General features: G+C 43.2%; 2 protein-coding genes across 4 annotated transcripts in view; both read left to right on the top strand.

Annotated features, from left to right (window-relative positions):
* Positions 1 to 5,292, top strand: part of plekha1b (pleckstrin homology domain containing, family A (phosphoinositide binding specific) member 1b) — an 11,289-nt gene extending 5,997 nt beyond the window's left edge. Inside the window, exons 8-13 of one of the 3 annotated variants that reach the window (XM_079237555.1) lie at positions 102 to 170; positions 2,474 to 2,538; positions 2,878 to 2,941; positions 3,154 to 3,243; positions 3,663 to 3,736; positions 4,716 to 5,056. In XM_079237555.1, coding sequence (XP_079093681.1) covers positions 102 to 170; positions 2,474 to 2,538; positions 2,878 to 2,941; positions 3,154 to 3,243; positions 3,663 to 3,736; positions 4,716 to 4,932 — 579 coding nt within the window. In that variant the 3' untranslated portion in view covers positions 4,933 to 5,056. The other 2 variants (XM_079237554.1, XM_079237556.1) reach the window with 2 other exon arrangements.
* Positions 5,293 to 10,017: 4,725 nt separating this feature from the next.
* On the top strand, positions 10,018 to 11,501 carry LOC306754051 (microfibril-associated glycoprotein 4-like; the record flags this gene model as incomplete). The annotated part of the gene is made up of 5 exons (XM_079237960.1): positions 10,018 to 10,224; positions 10,386 to 10,424; positions 10,719 to 10,815; positions 10,888 to 11,055; positions 11,222 to 11,501. The coding sequence occupies 5 exons, from the start codon at positions 10,018 to 10,020 to the stop codon at positions 11,473 to 11,475; spliced, it is 765 nt and encodes a 254-aa protein (XP_079094086.1). The 3' UTR covers positions 11,476 to 11,501.
* Between the last annotated feature and the right edge of the window lie 3,513 nt (positions 11,502 to 15,014).

Raw genomic sequence — 15,014 nt, 5'->3', positions numbered from 1 at the left:
TGTTTTTTTCAGGTTTTGCTCAGTCGAGACACATTTTGTTGAGACTCAGAGAGTAAACTAACAAATACGCCGATGTTTATAGCTCTGCTCCTCTTCCTCAGATGAAGAACTGGAAGAGGAGGTACTTCATGCTGGAGGAAAACGCTGTCAGCTACTACAAATCTGACCTGGTGAGGAAATATGTGTTTTTAATTATTTGAAAGAAAAAAAATCCTGTTACAACAGAGAGCCGGCAGCTAGCAGGTTACTCCAGTGCATGAAAGCACACTGACTGTTGGCTAACATCACACACACACACACACACACACACACACACACACACACACACACACACACACAGCTGACTAGAACTTATGGCAGCACGATAAAGTACACGTTTAATGACAGAAAACTGTGTGTGTGTGTGTGTGTGTGTGTGTGTGTGTGTGTGTGTGTGTGTGTTGCCCCCAGTACTTGTGTGTCTCTACACGCAGCGGCATGTGTCCTGAATACCTCCTCATATGATCCACGTGTGGAAAGATTAACGACTCCTAACCGCAGTGTGTGCACATAAACGGACACACCCAGTGTGTGTGTGTGTGTGTGTGTGTGTGTGTGTGTGTGTGTGTGTGTGTGTGTGTGTGTGTGTGTGTGTGTGTGTGTGTTCATGCCTCTATATTCTCCATTGTAGGTATTAACCTGTTAAGTCCCGTCCTTCAGAGAGTCGAGATGCGTTTCGTTCACATTAAGATGAGGAAATGATCCCAGATCTTTTGAACACATCGTGCTTCTACATTTAGGAAGTTTACATTTGTTCAACTTCATGGTGAAAAGCCTTCGTGAGACATTATGACATTCAAATCTTCTGTAAAATATAAAAACAACTCAAGTCATTGTGAAAAATAAAAAAACTATATCTGTAAATTCACAAGGAGAAACACGGAGAAGAGAAGTGTGAGTTGCTGCAGGTTTCAAAGGAGTCTGTTGGAGGATTTCACAGACTCATGATTTTAACTAAGCTCTTATTAATATCTGTCTGAATTCATCTGAAACTGATCCAGAGTCTGAAGGTGAAACTTTACCCTGAAATAACACAACTCTACAAGTTGGTAGAGACGTTAGCTCAACATATCATTTCAAAGTTTTGCTCCACAGCTGCCAGCCAATCAAAACTATGAGGTCCCGAAAGACGCAGTAATGTTATTAAAGCATACTGTATCTCAATGTATTGACTCTAATGTCACCTAAAAGGTCTCAAAGGCAGAATCTCAGCTAAAAACCCTGCAGAAGTCTTGTGGTGGAATTATGTTCAACTCCTTTTTCACAAGCTTCGGATGAGATGTTTAAAATAATGAGATCCAACAAACAACCTTTAGGTTTCTGAGTATTTATTCCTGTGCAGGATGGAACAGTCTCTCAGTTATAAACCATTCCATGCACAGGAGCACAGATAGCAGGAGGGAAGATGGCTTTGCTGTATCAATTGGGATGTTACGAGTTTCTGGGTCTTCGTGATTCGTGAGTTGAAGGTTCCAGCAGACGGATAAGAGATTAGCTTGTTAATAACTTTGAAGTTGGGAAACCAGATTGGAGTTGGTTTTAATAAGGGAATGTCTCACGATAATGAGTATAACGAGATGGGAAATAGCCACAAAAAGGTTCTTGCCAGCCTAAGCACAACATGATTATATTGAATATGATATTCAACCCTGCAACAATTATAAGTGCAGTATTTCTTTCCATTACGGGGTAAATCCAATGCAGTTGATTTTCCACACGAGCTTTCGATAGCCTAGTATACCTGTAAGTAGTGATTTGATGAGTCAGCGACGGAGAGGAGGAATGCCGGTGTTGAGCTGTGGGTTGTTAAGCTCGGTATGTGAGCTAACGGGCTAGGAATGCTAATAACAACGTCCCTGTCAGCCTCTCTTACCTCTGCTGGTTTGGGTTGGACAATGTGATAACAGACACGATGTCTGTACAGTCTATACATGTGCCGAGGTACTTATCCATCGTCGGTGTATTGTTTACAGTAGAAGGCGGTCAGGCAGCACTTTGCTACTTGGAACTGGTTGTATAGAAGTCTATGCTTTATGTGTTAAAGCTCTGGTTGTCTAGAAGTCTATGCTTCATGTGTTAAAGCTGCATTCTCTCTCCTGACCACCAGGGGGCGACTCCTCTGGTTGTATAGAAGTCTATATAAATGACTCTACTTCTCTTGATGTATTCCCTCAGTAAACATTGTAAACATGAGTTTATGTCTCAATCTCTAGTTTCAAGTCTTCTTCAATACAGCATGATGTTCATTTAGTAAATTATGGTCATTTAGAGTCAAACAGACCATAAAGCAGGGGACGCTTTAGGGGCGGGGCTACATGGTGATTGACAGGTCTCTACCAGAGATGTATACATATTGGTGTTTTCAAAGAGTTGTTTCAGAATCACCATCTGAAGCACACCTGTGTGTTATTGTTTCCTCTCCACTGCCTTGCAGGAGAGGGAGGCGCTGAGAGTCATCCCGCTGAAGGAGATCCACAAAGTCCAGGAGTGCAAACAGAGGTCAGTGTGCCTTCAGGCAGTGGCGAACCGTGCGTTTTCTACCTCGGCCTTCAGTGCCCTGTAGTCCACATCAGTCAAACTGGGGAAAAGACACTCACTCTGCTATACAGCCAAGCCTCCCAGTTGCGTTTCTGGAATACATTTCCGTGCACTTTAAATGTCCGCTCGGCAGTGGCAGTCGATATTGGGGTCGTCGCCGCCAAACATGCGTTGTCCGTAAATCCGCCACCAAGTCCGTTTCTCCTCCTCCTTCAGCCATTGAGTGTCAAAAAAACTACACTAAGCAAAACACTCAAAATGTAATTACTTCTCTAACATATGTTTCAACTACCTGTGCAGCGAGCTGATGCTGAGGGACAACCTGTTTGAAATGGTCACCGGCTCCAGAACCTTCTACTTGCAGGTAACCAACAGCAAGATGGCCGTGCTGTCGTTTACCTTATCAGCACTTTATGTGCATGTTGTGACACCGCAACATTGTGTATTATGACTGTGTGCATGTTGTGACACCGCAACATTGTGTATTATGACTGTGTGCATGTTGAGACACTGCAACATTGTGTATATTATGACTGTGTGCATGTTGACACTGTATCCTTTTACTCTCTCTCTCAGGCTGACAGTCCAGAGGACATGCACAGCTGGATTAAAGCCGTCTCAGGAGCCATCGTCGCTCAGCGTGGACCCGGACGCTCCGCTGTCGCTGTATGTTTCCTGTTTGTAGTTAAAGAGTTAAAGAGCAAACAGAACATACTCGTGATGTAAAGATCATTTTAAAATCAACATATAGTTTTTGGTCCCATCGATCCACACAAAGGAGCGGCATGGTGTCGTTGTGTCTGATCAGGTGGCTCCATCGTGTGGCAGAAGGAGGTACTGCAGGAGACAGACAGGTTTTAATGAGATTGTTTTCATTAATTCAGATATTTGTCCTTCGTGTTTATGAATATTATGATGTCAGGAGATAATATGTCTGTTATTTTAATACTGGCTACTTGGTACCTCACTTCAGGTCACGTTTTATCATCAAGCGTGAGGCGGAAGATATCCAGCGTGAAACACTGCCTCTGGCGGTCATCCAAGATTCATAGAACCGTAGTTACCTTCGTAACTGTTGTTTTCAGATCCGTCAGGCCAGAAGGCTGTCCAGCCCTTGTATACCGAGGTATACGCCATTCTGCAGCGGTGAATGCAGCACGTATGTGACCCCGTGACCTCCCACCATAACCCCACAGTAACCCAGCCGCCAGCCTCCGCTTTGCTGAGCATTTCACCTGCAAACACGACGGCAGCTCTCTGGCTCCGTGTCCGTCTGAGGCCTTTGTTTTATTAACCCCTTCCTGAAGCTACACGAGCCGGACGGCTGCAGTAGACTCGCCCCCTGCTGGTGAAGCGGGGAAACGTTTCCTACATGCAGTTTTCTCCTCGCGATGGACCGAATGTCTCTCACAGAAACCTCTAGACGTGTGTGACCGCTGCAGGAAGTACTGCTTACTTTTCACAGCGTTCCCGACTCCCAGCAGAACTCCACCAAACCAAGTTCATCTTTTTCTATTTCCCCCCCACTAACCCTCTGTGTATTTCCTCTGTGTGTGTGTGTGTGTGTGTGTGTGTGTGTGTGTGTGTGTGTGTGTGTGTGTGTGTGCGCGTGTGTGTGCTTTCCAGAGAGTGAGGTGTGACAGTGACGTACTAATCTTCCCTAAATGAGCCCCGCTGCCCACTCCCTGCCCCTCCCGCAGCGCGCTGCTCATCGTCCAATCAGAGAGCCTCCGCTGCCTCCTCCGCTTCCTTAGCAGCGGCTGTTCGATTCCCGCCCGGCTCCTCGGCGACCCGCAGCGCCTCTCCTTCGTACGTGTTGCTTTATGACCGCATGAGTGTGTTGGAAGAATGTCATGTTGTTGTTGTTGTTGTTTCTTTCTTCTACTTTCCTCACGAATACAAAATGTTTGCTGAACTTCATTTTAACCACAAAAACCTGCACGTTGTTTTTGTTTCTTCTTTTTTCTCAATCAAATCACACGTCAAAGTCTAAATGTTTCCTTGATCCTCCATCACCATCATCATCATCATCCATCGGGTCATCGCTCTGCTCCCTCCATCCATCGTCCACAGCCGTCTTTCTCTTCCGCCTCTAACTTCCTCTCTCTCTCTCTCTCTCTCTCTCTCTCTCTCTCCAGGAACACAGTGACCACTCCTCTCCCTCCCCAACATCCTCCTCCACCTTCTATTACTCCGACCAGGAACTACACCGCCCCGGCCCCGCGGGCCCTCCGCCTCACGCTGGACGCCCAGCAGCAGGACGGCTTCCTGGGCCTGCTGCCGTGGAGGCTGAGCGCCGCCCCGTCCGTGACGACGCCGCGCTCCCGCCTGTCGCTGCAGGAGACGCCCAAGTGACGGAGGAGGAAGAGGAGGAGGAGGAGGAGGAGGAGCGGTCGCCGTGGAATCGGCACGGCGGAGAGGAGGAGCCGAACGGTCGCGCCGCCAAGAAATCCGACACGCAGATGACCCTGATTTGATGATGATGATGATGATGATGATGATGATGATTGACAATCAATGTGCTGAGAAACCGCCAAACTTCCATGGGGCCATTTTCTTTGTGTGTGTGTGTGCACATGTGGAATCGGACCTTCTTCCTGTTTTCTTCCTTCACTTCCGTCTTCCCGGATATTATTTTTTCAAAGTGTCGCTTGCCGGCAAACAAAACCCAACTTTGTCATCCAAAGAAAAAAATGAATAAAATCTGAGATATTGTACGTTTTGTATTTTTTAAATATGTTTCAGGAGCGTAGACGACATGACCTCCAGCTGTGTGTGTGTATATATGTGTATAAATAAATACATAAATATATATATATATATATATATATATATATACATATATATATATATATGTATATATACATATATATATATGTATATATATATATATATATATATATATATATATATATATATATATATATATATATATATATATATATATATATATATATATATATATATATACATATATATATATATGTATATATGTATATATATATATATATGTATATATACATATATATATATATATACATATATATATATATGTATATATGTATATATATATATATATGTATATATACATATATATATATATGTATATATGTATATATATATATATATGTATATATACATATATATATATATACATATATATATATGTATATATATATATATATATATATAATGTTGTTATGCCTTTTTAGATCCAGGTTTTAAATCTAATTAATTTGGCTTGAATTCTGCTCTTATAGATAGAAGATAAAATATTGTCATACAGACCCTAACACATATGCAACACATGCATTAAACAGAATACACACATAATTATAGTCAGACCTCTTGTGCTCTAGATGGACAGTGATGTCATAAACCGGTTACTTCACACAAGGGATGGGCGGTGAAGCCTTGTGGAGCTTGAGGCTTTCTTTCTATTTGTACCAAAAAGGATTGGAAGCTTTGGGGTTTCACTGTGAAGAAGAACAGTGACATCTGGTGGCCGACTGGAGTCAAAGCAGCCGTTTAACTGACCGAAGCACCAGCAACACCTCAGTCTTTCACTCTCACGTTTCTGCAGTAAAAGTCAGTTAAAGCTGCGTTTCATTCACGGGTTTGATGACGTCTTCAACCGTCGTGTTTCACATTGCAATAAAACTAAATGCTGGAAAATAATATGAAACCATCATATTATTGTTCATGATGGATTCGATCCTCTCCACACAGAACGGAAAAGTTCAACAAGTGTGTTCCCCACTAGACTATACACACACTTTCACTATACAATACATTGTTGTATGATTATGGCCCTAAAGTTCTATGTCAACAGATGTGTACATAGCAGGGGTGCCCACACTTTTTGGGCTCGCGAGCTACTTTTAAAAATGACCAGTCAAAAATAATAATAATACTTTGATTTTATATCGCACTTTTCTGAATACTCAAAGACGCTTTACATAGGAATCATTCACCCACTGATGAGAGGAGCTACCATGCAAGGTGCCACATCAGGACTATCTAACATTCACACACTGTAGGCGCAGCTACAGGAGCAATTTAAGATAAGAGTTAAAAGGATCTACCTACATTAATAATGCTATATATATGTATATATATATCTCCATATTGTTCATATCCCTTCTTAAGTATCGTATTTTACACAGAGACATTCCTTATTTTCAGTGTAATGCTGTAGGCCCCATGATAGGCTGTAACTCGTCTCAACCCTTATCAAGTGAGTACGTATAACGTCTATACAATCTCACTGCCTATTTTGAACGCTCACATTTTAGACACACTGCATAGTTTTCAACCAGGGTTCTTACCTTAAGGTCCTCTGGCCGCGTCGGTCGTCACCTCGGTATCACATTTGATCACATCCGCCCATGCATATATTCAAACTTCTAGTTATATGGTAATCTACACATACATGTATATACACATATATAGTACATGATACATACGTACATACAGTACATGTATCCTCATAGGTATATATTGAATTTGTATCAATTAGATACTTTTTGGGCTTGTTTTTATCTTATTCTGAAAGCCTACTGCCAGCAGGCACATTTAAATAAATATACATCTGATTGATTGGGGTGATGACGCACTTAAAATTAGCCTGACGTCAATCATCTGGGTAATTTAAGCTGGATAATAGGACATTTGATCGACTTAGGTTAACCACGTACGAGGAACGGGGCCCTGGTCTACTTCCTGTTCCAAGAGTCAGAACTAAACACGGAGAAGCAGCGTTCAGCTTTTCTGCTCCACACATCTGATCAAGGTTCCTGAAAGCTGCAGGTCTGCAGAGACCCTCAGAGACCCTCAGAGACCACCAGAGACCCTCAGAGACCACCAGAGACCCTCAGAGACCACCAGAGACCCTCAGAGACCCTCAGAGACCACCAGAGACCCTCAGAGACCCTCAGAGACCACCAGAGACCCTCAGAGGCCACCAGAGACCCTCAGAAACCCTCAGAGGCCACCAGAGACCCTCAGAGACCCTCAGAGACCACCAGAGACCCTCAGAGGCCACCAAAGACCACCAGAGACCCTCAGAGACCCTCAGAGACCCTCAAAGACCACCAGAGACCCTCAGAGACCCTCAGAGACCCTCAAAGACCACCAGAGACCCTCAGAGGCCACCAGAAACCCTCAGAGACCACCAGAGACCCTCAGAGGCCACCAGAAACCCTCAGAGGCCACCAGAAACCACCAGAGACCCTCAGAGGCCACCAGAAACCCTCAGAGGCCACCAGAAACCACCAGAGACCCTCAGAGGCCACCAGAAACCCTCAGAGACCCTCAGAGACCCCCAGAGACCCTCAGAGACCCTCAGAGACCACCAGAGACCCTCAGAGACCCCCAGAGACCCTCAGAGGCCACCAGAGACCACCAGAGACCCTCAGAGGCCCCCAGAGACCCTCAGAGACCACCAGAGACCCTCAGAGACCCTCAGAGACCACCAGAGACCACCAGAGACCCTCAGAGACCCTCAGAGGCCACCAGAGACCCCCCAGAGACCCCCAGAGACCCTCAGAGACCACCAGAGACCCTCAGAGACCCCCAGAGACCCTCAGAGGCCACCAGAGACCCCCCAGAGACCCCCAGAGACCCTCAGAGACCACCAGAGACCCTCAGAGACCGCCAGAGACCACCAGAGACCACCAGAGACCCTCAGAGACCACCAGAGACTCCCAGCTCCTTTACATCCAGATCGAAGACTTTTCTGTTTGCTGTTTCCTTTAATTGAACCAGATTCAAGGATATAAATCAAGTGTTGCATCTCACTACTGCATTTTAAGTGTTACATTGCAACTTTTTGACTTTTTTTTGTGTTTTAAATGAATGTTCTTAATTGTTTTAAAATCTTGTTTTCTTCTGCATTATGTTTTGATGCTTTTGAATGTTTTATGTGAAGCACTTTGAATCGCCTTGTTGTTGAATGTGCTCTACATATACACTTTCCTTGCCTTGCCTTGTCTCAAGTAGAAACAACTTCACTTGGAGTAGAAACTGTGTTGCCCGAGTGGAAACATCATGAATTTGGTCATACGGTGCACATTTATTAAATTAAATGTTGTAAACATGGATCTGATTCATGCTCAGTGTCACCAAGGTGATCTATAGAGATCATGTCGGGGGATTTTCTTTGTTCATTTGTAAATTTGTAAGAAGTAAATGGATTGATATCAGATAATGTGAAGACTATGAAACTATGGACGTGAAGCCAAAACTATAAATGTGTAGATTAATCTGTAAATCCTCCTCCTAATCACTTGTTTGTAAAACATATGAAAGTGAAGTTTATTAAATACTTAATTATCTCCAACTGAACAACTAACAATGAAAAGCTTCTGACACATGAATGCATCAGTGGTACTAATCCAATATATATACAAGTAATCCAATATATACGAATAAAACACAACCTTTCAGTATTATAAGCACTTCATGTACAATTTACTGAGAACAGTGGCAGCAGTATGTTTACTCAAGAGGAATAAAAAAACTGCTTTTAACCTGCAGTGTTTACACACACACACACACACACACACACACACACACACACATACACACACACACACACAGGTGTTATCGGTGAGAAGCAGCAGCTGCACAGCGAGAACTCTGAGTGCTCTTGATGCTTCACAGCCGTGCTTTGAGCTAAATGCTAACGCGCTCACAATGACGACGCTAACAGGTGTGATGATGGTTCTATCATTATTATTATCATCATTATTATTATTACTATCATGAGCGATAGATTCTTACCAGCCGCTAGTGAAAACACACCAGAGACACAGTGGGGTGTGTTCAGCTAACAGCGAACAGCAGAACTCACCTTCAATAAACAGCAATGCAGTAATATATGTCAGTAGCATATCAGTAGTATATCAGTAGTATGTCAGTAGTATAGCAGTAGTATGTCAGTAGTATAGCAGTAGTTTATCAGTAATATATGTCAGTAGCATATCAGTAGTATATCAGTAATATATCACTTTCAGCAGCAGCAGTTGCATCATGCAGGTTACCACCGTGTGGTCGTGGCTCAGGTTTGGGTGCCAACAACGTTGTGTAATCCAAAAGCTCTCAAGGACATTTATTTCCACATGTTGGGTCGTGTGAAACAGCAGCTGCTAGTAATTTATTAATGTGTGGACTATAAGTAAGAGACATCAGAGACATCAGAGACATCAGACACATCAGAGACATCAGAGCCCTAAGAGTCCTCACCCAGCAGACTCACGACAGATCAGCAGGAATCTGACCATGAAGGTGAGTTTGTACCTTTATATTTCTGACGGGTTTGTGAGGGGTCAGAAGCCTGCGTCTGGTCTCACAGAGTCTAACAGCTGTGCCTCGGGCTAGAGGAGGACTCTGGATCAATACTCGCATGGTTACGCTTAGTCTAAACCCACAGCGGGGTTCATGGCTGACGAGGTGCTCCAATCAGACCTGAAGACAAGGTGTCCTCTGTTCCAGCCGGTGTCGGTGGTCCTCCTCCTGGCCCCGCTGTGGACCGGCTGCATGGCCCTCGTCCTGCCGCTGGACTGCAGCGACATCCACAATGAAGACAGCAGCCGACCCAGCGGAGTGTACACCATCTACCCCATCGGATCCACGTCTGCTGTCCAGGTACACGCCGTCCACCTCCAGGTGACCTTCAGGGTTCAACACCAGGAGACACACGTTGTGACTGAAGCTTCTGATGTGTGTGTGTGTGTGTGTGTGTGTGTGTGTGTGTGTGTGTGTGTGTGTGTGTGTGTGTGTGTGTGTGTGTGTGTGTGTGTGTGCAGGTGTACTGTGACATGGACTCACAAGGCGGACGCTGGACGGTGAGTATTTACCTCAAGCTCTGAATCTTCTCTCCCGTTATCAACGCTGCACTGAATGAGTCGCCCCAGTGAGTCTTGAAGGCCACGTTCAGATGGAGCAAACAGAACCACATCGTCTGCATAGAGAGAGAGAGAGACAGAGAGAGAGACAGAATTCCCCAAAGCCGACACTCTCCTCCCCCCAGCTCTCCCTTGAGTCTGGGAACTTGAGCTGTCACATACCTCATGTGTTCAGATAGTGAACACATGAGGTTTGTGTTCACTGGCTGAACCCATGTACACTGAACCCCCCAGGTGTTCCAGAGGAGGATGGACGGATCAGTGAACTTCTACCGGCCCTGGGACCAATACAAGGCCGGCTTTGGCAGCGCTGCAGGAGAGTACTGGCTCGGTGAGAAACCAAACCAAACCAACGGGCGTGGCTTCCTCATGTTTCTGTGTTCATGAGTGTGTTTGTTTTCAGGTCTGGAGTCTCTCTTCCACCTGACTCTGAGGAAAAAGTACGAGCTGCTGGTGGACATGGAGGACTTCAGTGGAAACAACGCGTCCGCTCGCTACTCCTCGTTCTCCATCGACCCGGAGTCCTACGGATACGCTCTGAGTGTGTCTGGATTCAGTGATGGAGGGGCGGGTGAGTCTTTCTATAGCATCTGATGCCTTCAGGACCTGGTCTGAAGAGCGGCTGAAACACTGCTCTCTTAGTGGAGGAGGTGGGCCTCATGCTCACGACTCATTGACAAAGAACACAAAATACACCACTATTACTTGTATCATGATGTTCTGTTTACATTCTGTAGGAGACTCCCTGGCTAACCACAATGGAGCCAAGTTCTCCACCTTCGACAAAGACCAGGACAACGATGGGGGAAACTGTGCTAAACTATACCTGGGGGCGTTCTGGTACAATAGCTGTCACCATGCAAACCCTAACGGGGTTTATCGTTGGGGGGCTGACAGCACTATCTTTGCTGTTGGGGTGGAGTGGTACCATTGGAAGGGTAACGACTACTCCCTGAAGACCTTCAGCATGAAGATCCGTCCTGTGCAGTAGTTCAGCACCAACGTGCAGCAGAACATCAGCTGACGATGATCTGATGAGGTGAACGTTTTAAAGTCAAATGTTTGAAACCCTGAAGTGAATCATCATCTGCTGTACGGAGACAATAAACCAGAAGCTGTCTTCACTTTGTCTCCTGTGTCTCTGTTCAACACTCTGGTGGACGACAACCATTCATGCTCACATTCATCTTTCATCCCTGTTGTTTTTATATCTTATTTTTTGTCCGTAAATTGCTGCTCCTTCGACACCAAATTTCCTCTTGGGGATTAATGAAGTATATATTCATTAATTCATTAAAAATGGTAGACACCTTATATATACTATACTATACGCTAATATTGTAAATATAAAGTATACTCGGTATATTTATACATTAATAATGCTATATATATATATAGCATTATATGCTATATATATATATATATATATATATATAGCATTATTAATGTATAAATATACCGAGTATACTTTATATTTACAATATTAGCGTATCTTGCATAACTGCATGAATCCTTAGGACACAATACAATGCCATACATCTTTGGTCATTACATGTTACTCTGATGACTTCACTGAATGGAACAGGAGGGGTTGCATAGTCCGGACAGTAGCTGCTGGTCAGCCTCAGACAGACCAAATGGTTTAGTTGGTTGTATTCTGCATGTTTTTCCATGGTGCTGGGCTTCAGGCTGATTTCCAGCCATTGGAACATCATTTCACATGGGACAGATGATGCAGGTGTACATAGATATCTGATGCCGATGTCAACAGGTGGGGATAAATTGCCGCTCTCATCATCCAGTACTTCAGAGCCTCTCCTGAAGGGTTCTTCCTGTTTTCCCTGTGAAATGGTTTTTACTATCTTTATTTGGGGAGTTTTTCCTGATCTGATGTGAGGTCCCGGGACAGGATGTTATTTGTACAGATTGCACATTTTAATTTGTGATTTTGGGCTATATAAAATAAACTGAATTGAATTGAATATTCACACACTCCTCAATGCTGCGTTCACAACACACTTTACTTGCGTGAGTTTACACATCGGACTATTTGTGATAGTTTGCTTCATTCCCAACCTTTTTTTTGTTATGTTCAAAAAGGCTGAAGTTATAACATTATTATGTGTGTTGTATTACCTTGTATCCTTAAGAAGCACTTTTGGGTTTTTAATTGAGTGTGAAAGGGAATATTTCTGTTTGGCATACTGTGATACTATCTCAGGTTCAAACCTAGGTGCCATATTTTCATTAAATCAAATTGAGAAGTTGAAAATGTTCCTCGCTTTGGTCGCGGCTTGTCATTCCGGGTGATGGTGGGTCCTGCAGCCAGATCAGTTAAACCACTGCCCCAGACCACATGCATGTTCTTAGACTTATGTCCTTCTCAACTGTGACAAAAAAGCTTTGAACAAAGTTAATATAATAACGTGTGTTTAATCTTTGACTTTATGACTTTATAAATACTTGACTTTATTTATGTCGTAGTAACAGAGACATTTAAATTTTTGGCTCACGGGGGGGGGGGGGGGGGGGTATGATGTGGCTCTTTGCAGTAACACAGTAAAAAATGTGGCTCTTAGTCTCTGACTGGTTGGCCACCCCTGGTTTAGAGCATAGTTCCAAGAGAACACTTTTTTTTATAAGTCTCCATGTGTTTCACGTTAGTGTTCAAACAAAATATGATCTATAGAAAAACTAACTATTCACAATGTTTACACAATATGATATTCAATAACAGTTTGCGCAGAGTAAATCAGAACAGCTGATCGGAGCTGAGCTGCAGTCTCTCCGGGTGCATCCCAAGTCTTTTAATTGCATCCCTGTTTCCCTCACTTGCGTCCTTTCCTTGCGTCTTAGTCCCTCCCACCAGGGATGCATGGAGAGACGCAAGGAAACCATGCGAGGACAGAGGACGTGAGGAGAGAGAACACGAGGAGAGAGGACACGAGGAAGTATGTTTTAAGAGACATGAGACGTCATTTCCTCTAAAGCGTCACGTGAAGCAACGTCGGTTTCTGATGACTGCGGTCGACTTTAAAAGCTCTGGGGTTTGTGTCCGTAAACATTATCATCGGAACAAAGTTGTTTTCTGCTCCGGACAGTTTTTAACGAGTATTCCAATAAAAATCCACTTAAAATATTGATTCAAAATGATCGTATAATGTTTGCAGTTGATTTAATGGTGTAAACTACTACTACTAATAAAGACAGGTATCATCAGTGTCAGAGTGGAGATGTTTTCTCTGTAGTCTGTTACCTGTTAAACAAACTGCGTTGAGTATTTATACACAGTGTGTGGTATTTATACTGTGTCCTGGGTCCTGCTTATACCCGCAAGATCGATTTCTACCGGCGGAATGCGTCTTATTTATTATTCTTTACGTCTGTATGTTCTCAAATTCTGATTGTAACATCATTAAATCAATAATACCACAATATGATTATGGTTTCTCTTCAACACTGGAATTATTTTGTAGGCTCAATGTTTCAGGTTAAATCTAAATTATATAACTGATTAAAACGATGGTCAGGAACGATCAGCCTCACGTGATGAATGAAAGGACCTAACATGTTATAAAAAGTGTTTTAACCATATGGTGAATAAGAAAACAGATCTAATATATAACTTGAGTTTAATCTGTGATCGTCTTCACTCTGGTATGAAACTCAAGCGATCAGTCCGAACAGCTGCAGCATCCAATCAAATCACTGATGAACACTGAGGGGGCGTGTCCAGCATTAAACGACTGAAAGCTCGCTCTTGTGGCTCCTCGATCATGGCAGAGCGACAAATATGCATTTATACTTATCTCCTTTTTACATTAGTTGAAAAGCACAGTTTATTTAAAAAATAAAACCCCAGTTTTAACCTCAACTTTTTCACCAGGTACTGCACATGTGGCTGAAAAGTGAGGGAGTCATCAATCAAAATACCCAGATATTTATAAGTGTCAACAACCTCTATTTCACTTCCTTCAAGAGTGACCAGGGATATTCTGTGGCCTACTGCAACAAGAAAACAACATAAGTTTAGTCTTATCTGTAAAGTTTCAGTAGCAGAAAGTAAACTTGCATACGTTTATTTATATGTAGATTTTAAAACATTACACGGAAAGTTTTTAATTTCTTCGATCACAGACACACAGTATGTTGTAATTGTTTTTAAAGATTAATCAGCTGTTCAAAAAACACTTTGCCCTCCATCTCATTTACAAACAAATTACATTTGAAACATTTAACATGTTTTTAAAATAAACACAAGAGAAAGAGACCAACGAAAACATACATCATTAATCTTTCACAACTGGAAGAAACTAATTATCTCCTGTGTGGACTCTCATGTGTGTCTTCAGATGTCACCGTCTTGCGAATCTTTCCCCACAAACATCACAACTGAGTGGTTTCTCTCCTGTGTGGACTCTCATGTGTATCTTCAGATTTCCCTGTTCTGTAAATCTTTTCTCACAAACATCACAACTGAATGGTTTCTCTCCTGTGTGGACTCTCATGTGTATCTTCAAACATTGTCCC

This window comes from Taurulus bubalis (assembly GCF_910589615.1).
Source record: "Taurulus bubalis genome assembly, chromosome: 2".
Classification (NCBI taxonomy): domain Eukaryota; kingdom Metazoa; phylum Chordata; class Actinopteri; order Perciformes; family Cottidae; genus Taurulus; species Taurulus bubalis.
This window is presented reverse-complemented; position numbering and strand designations above follow the sequence as displayed.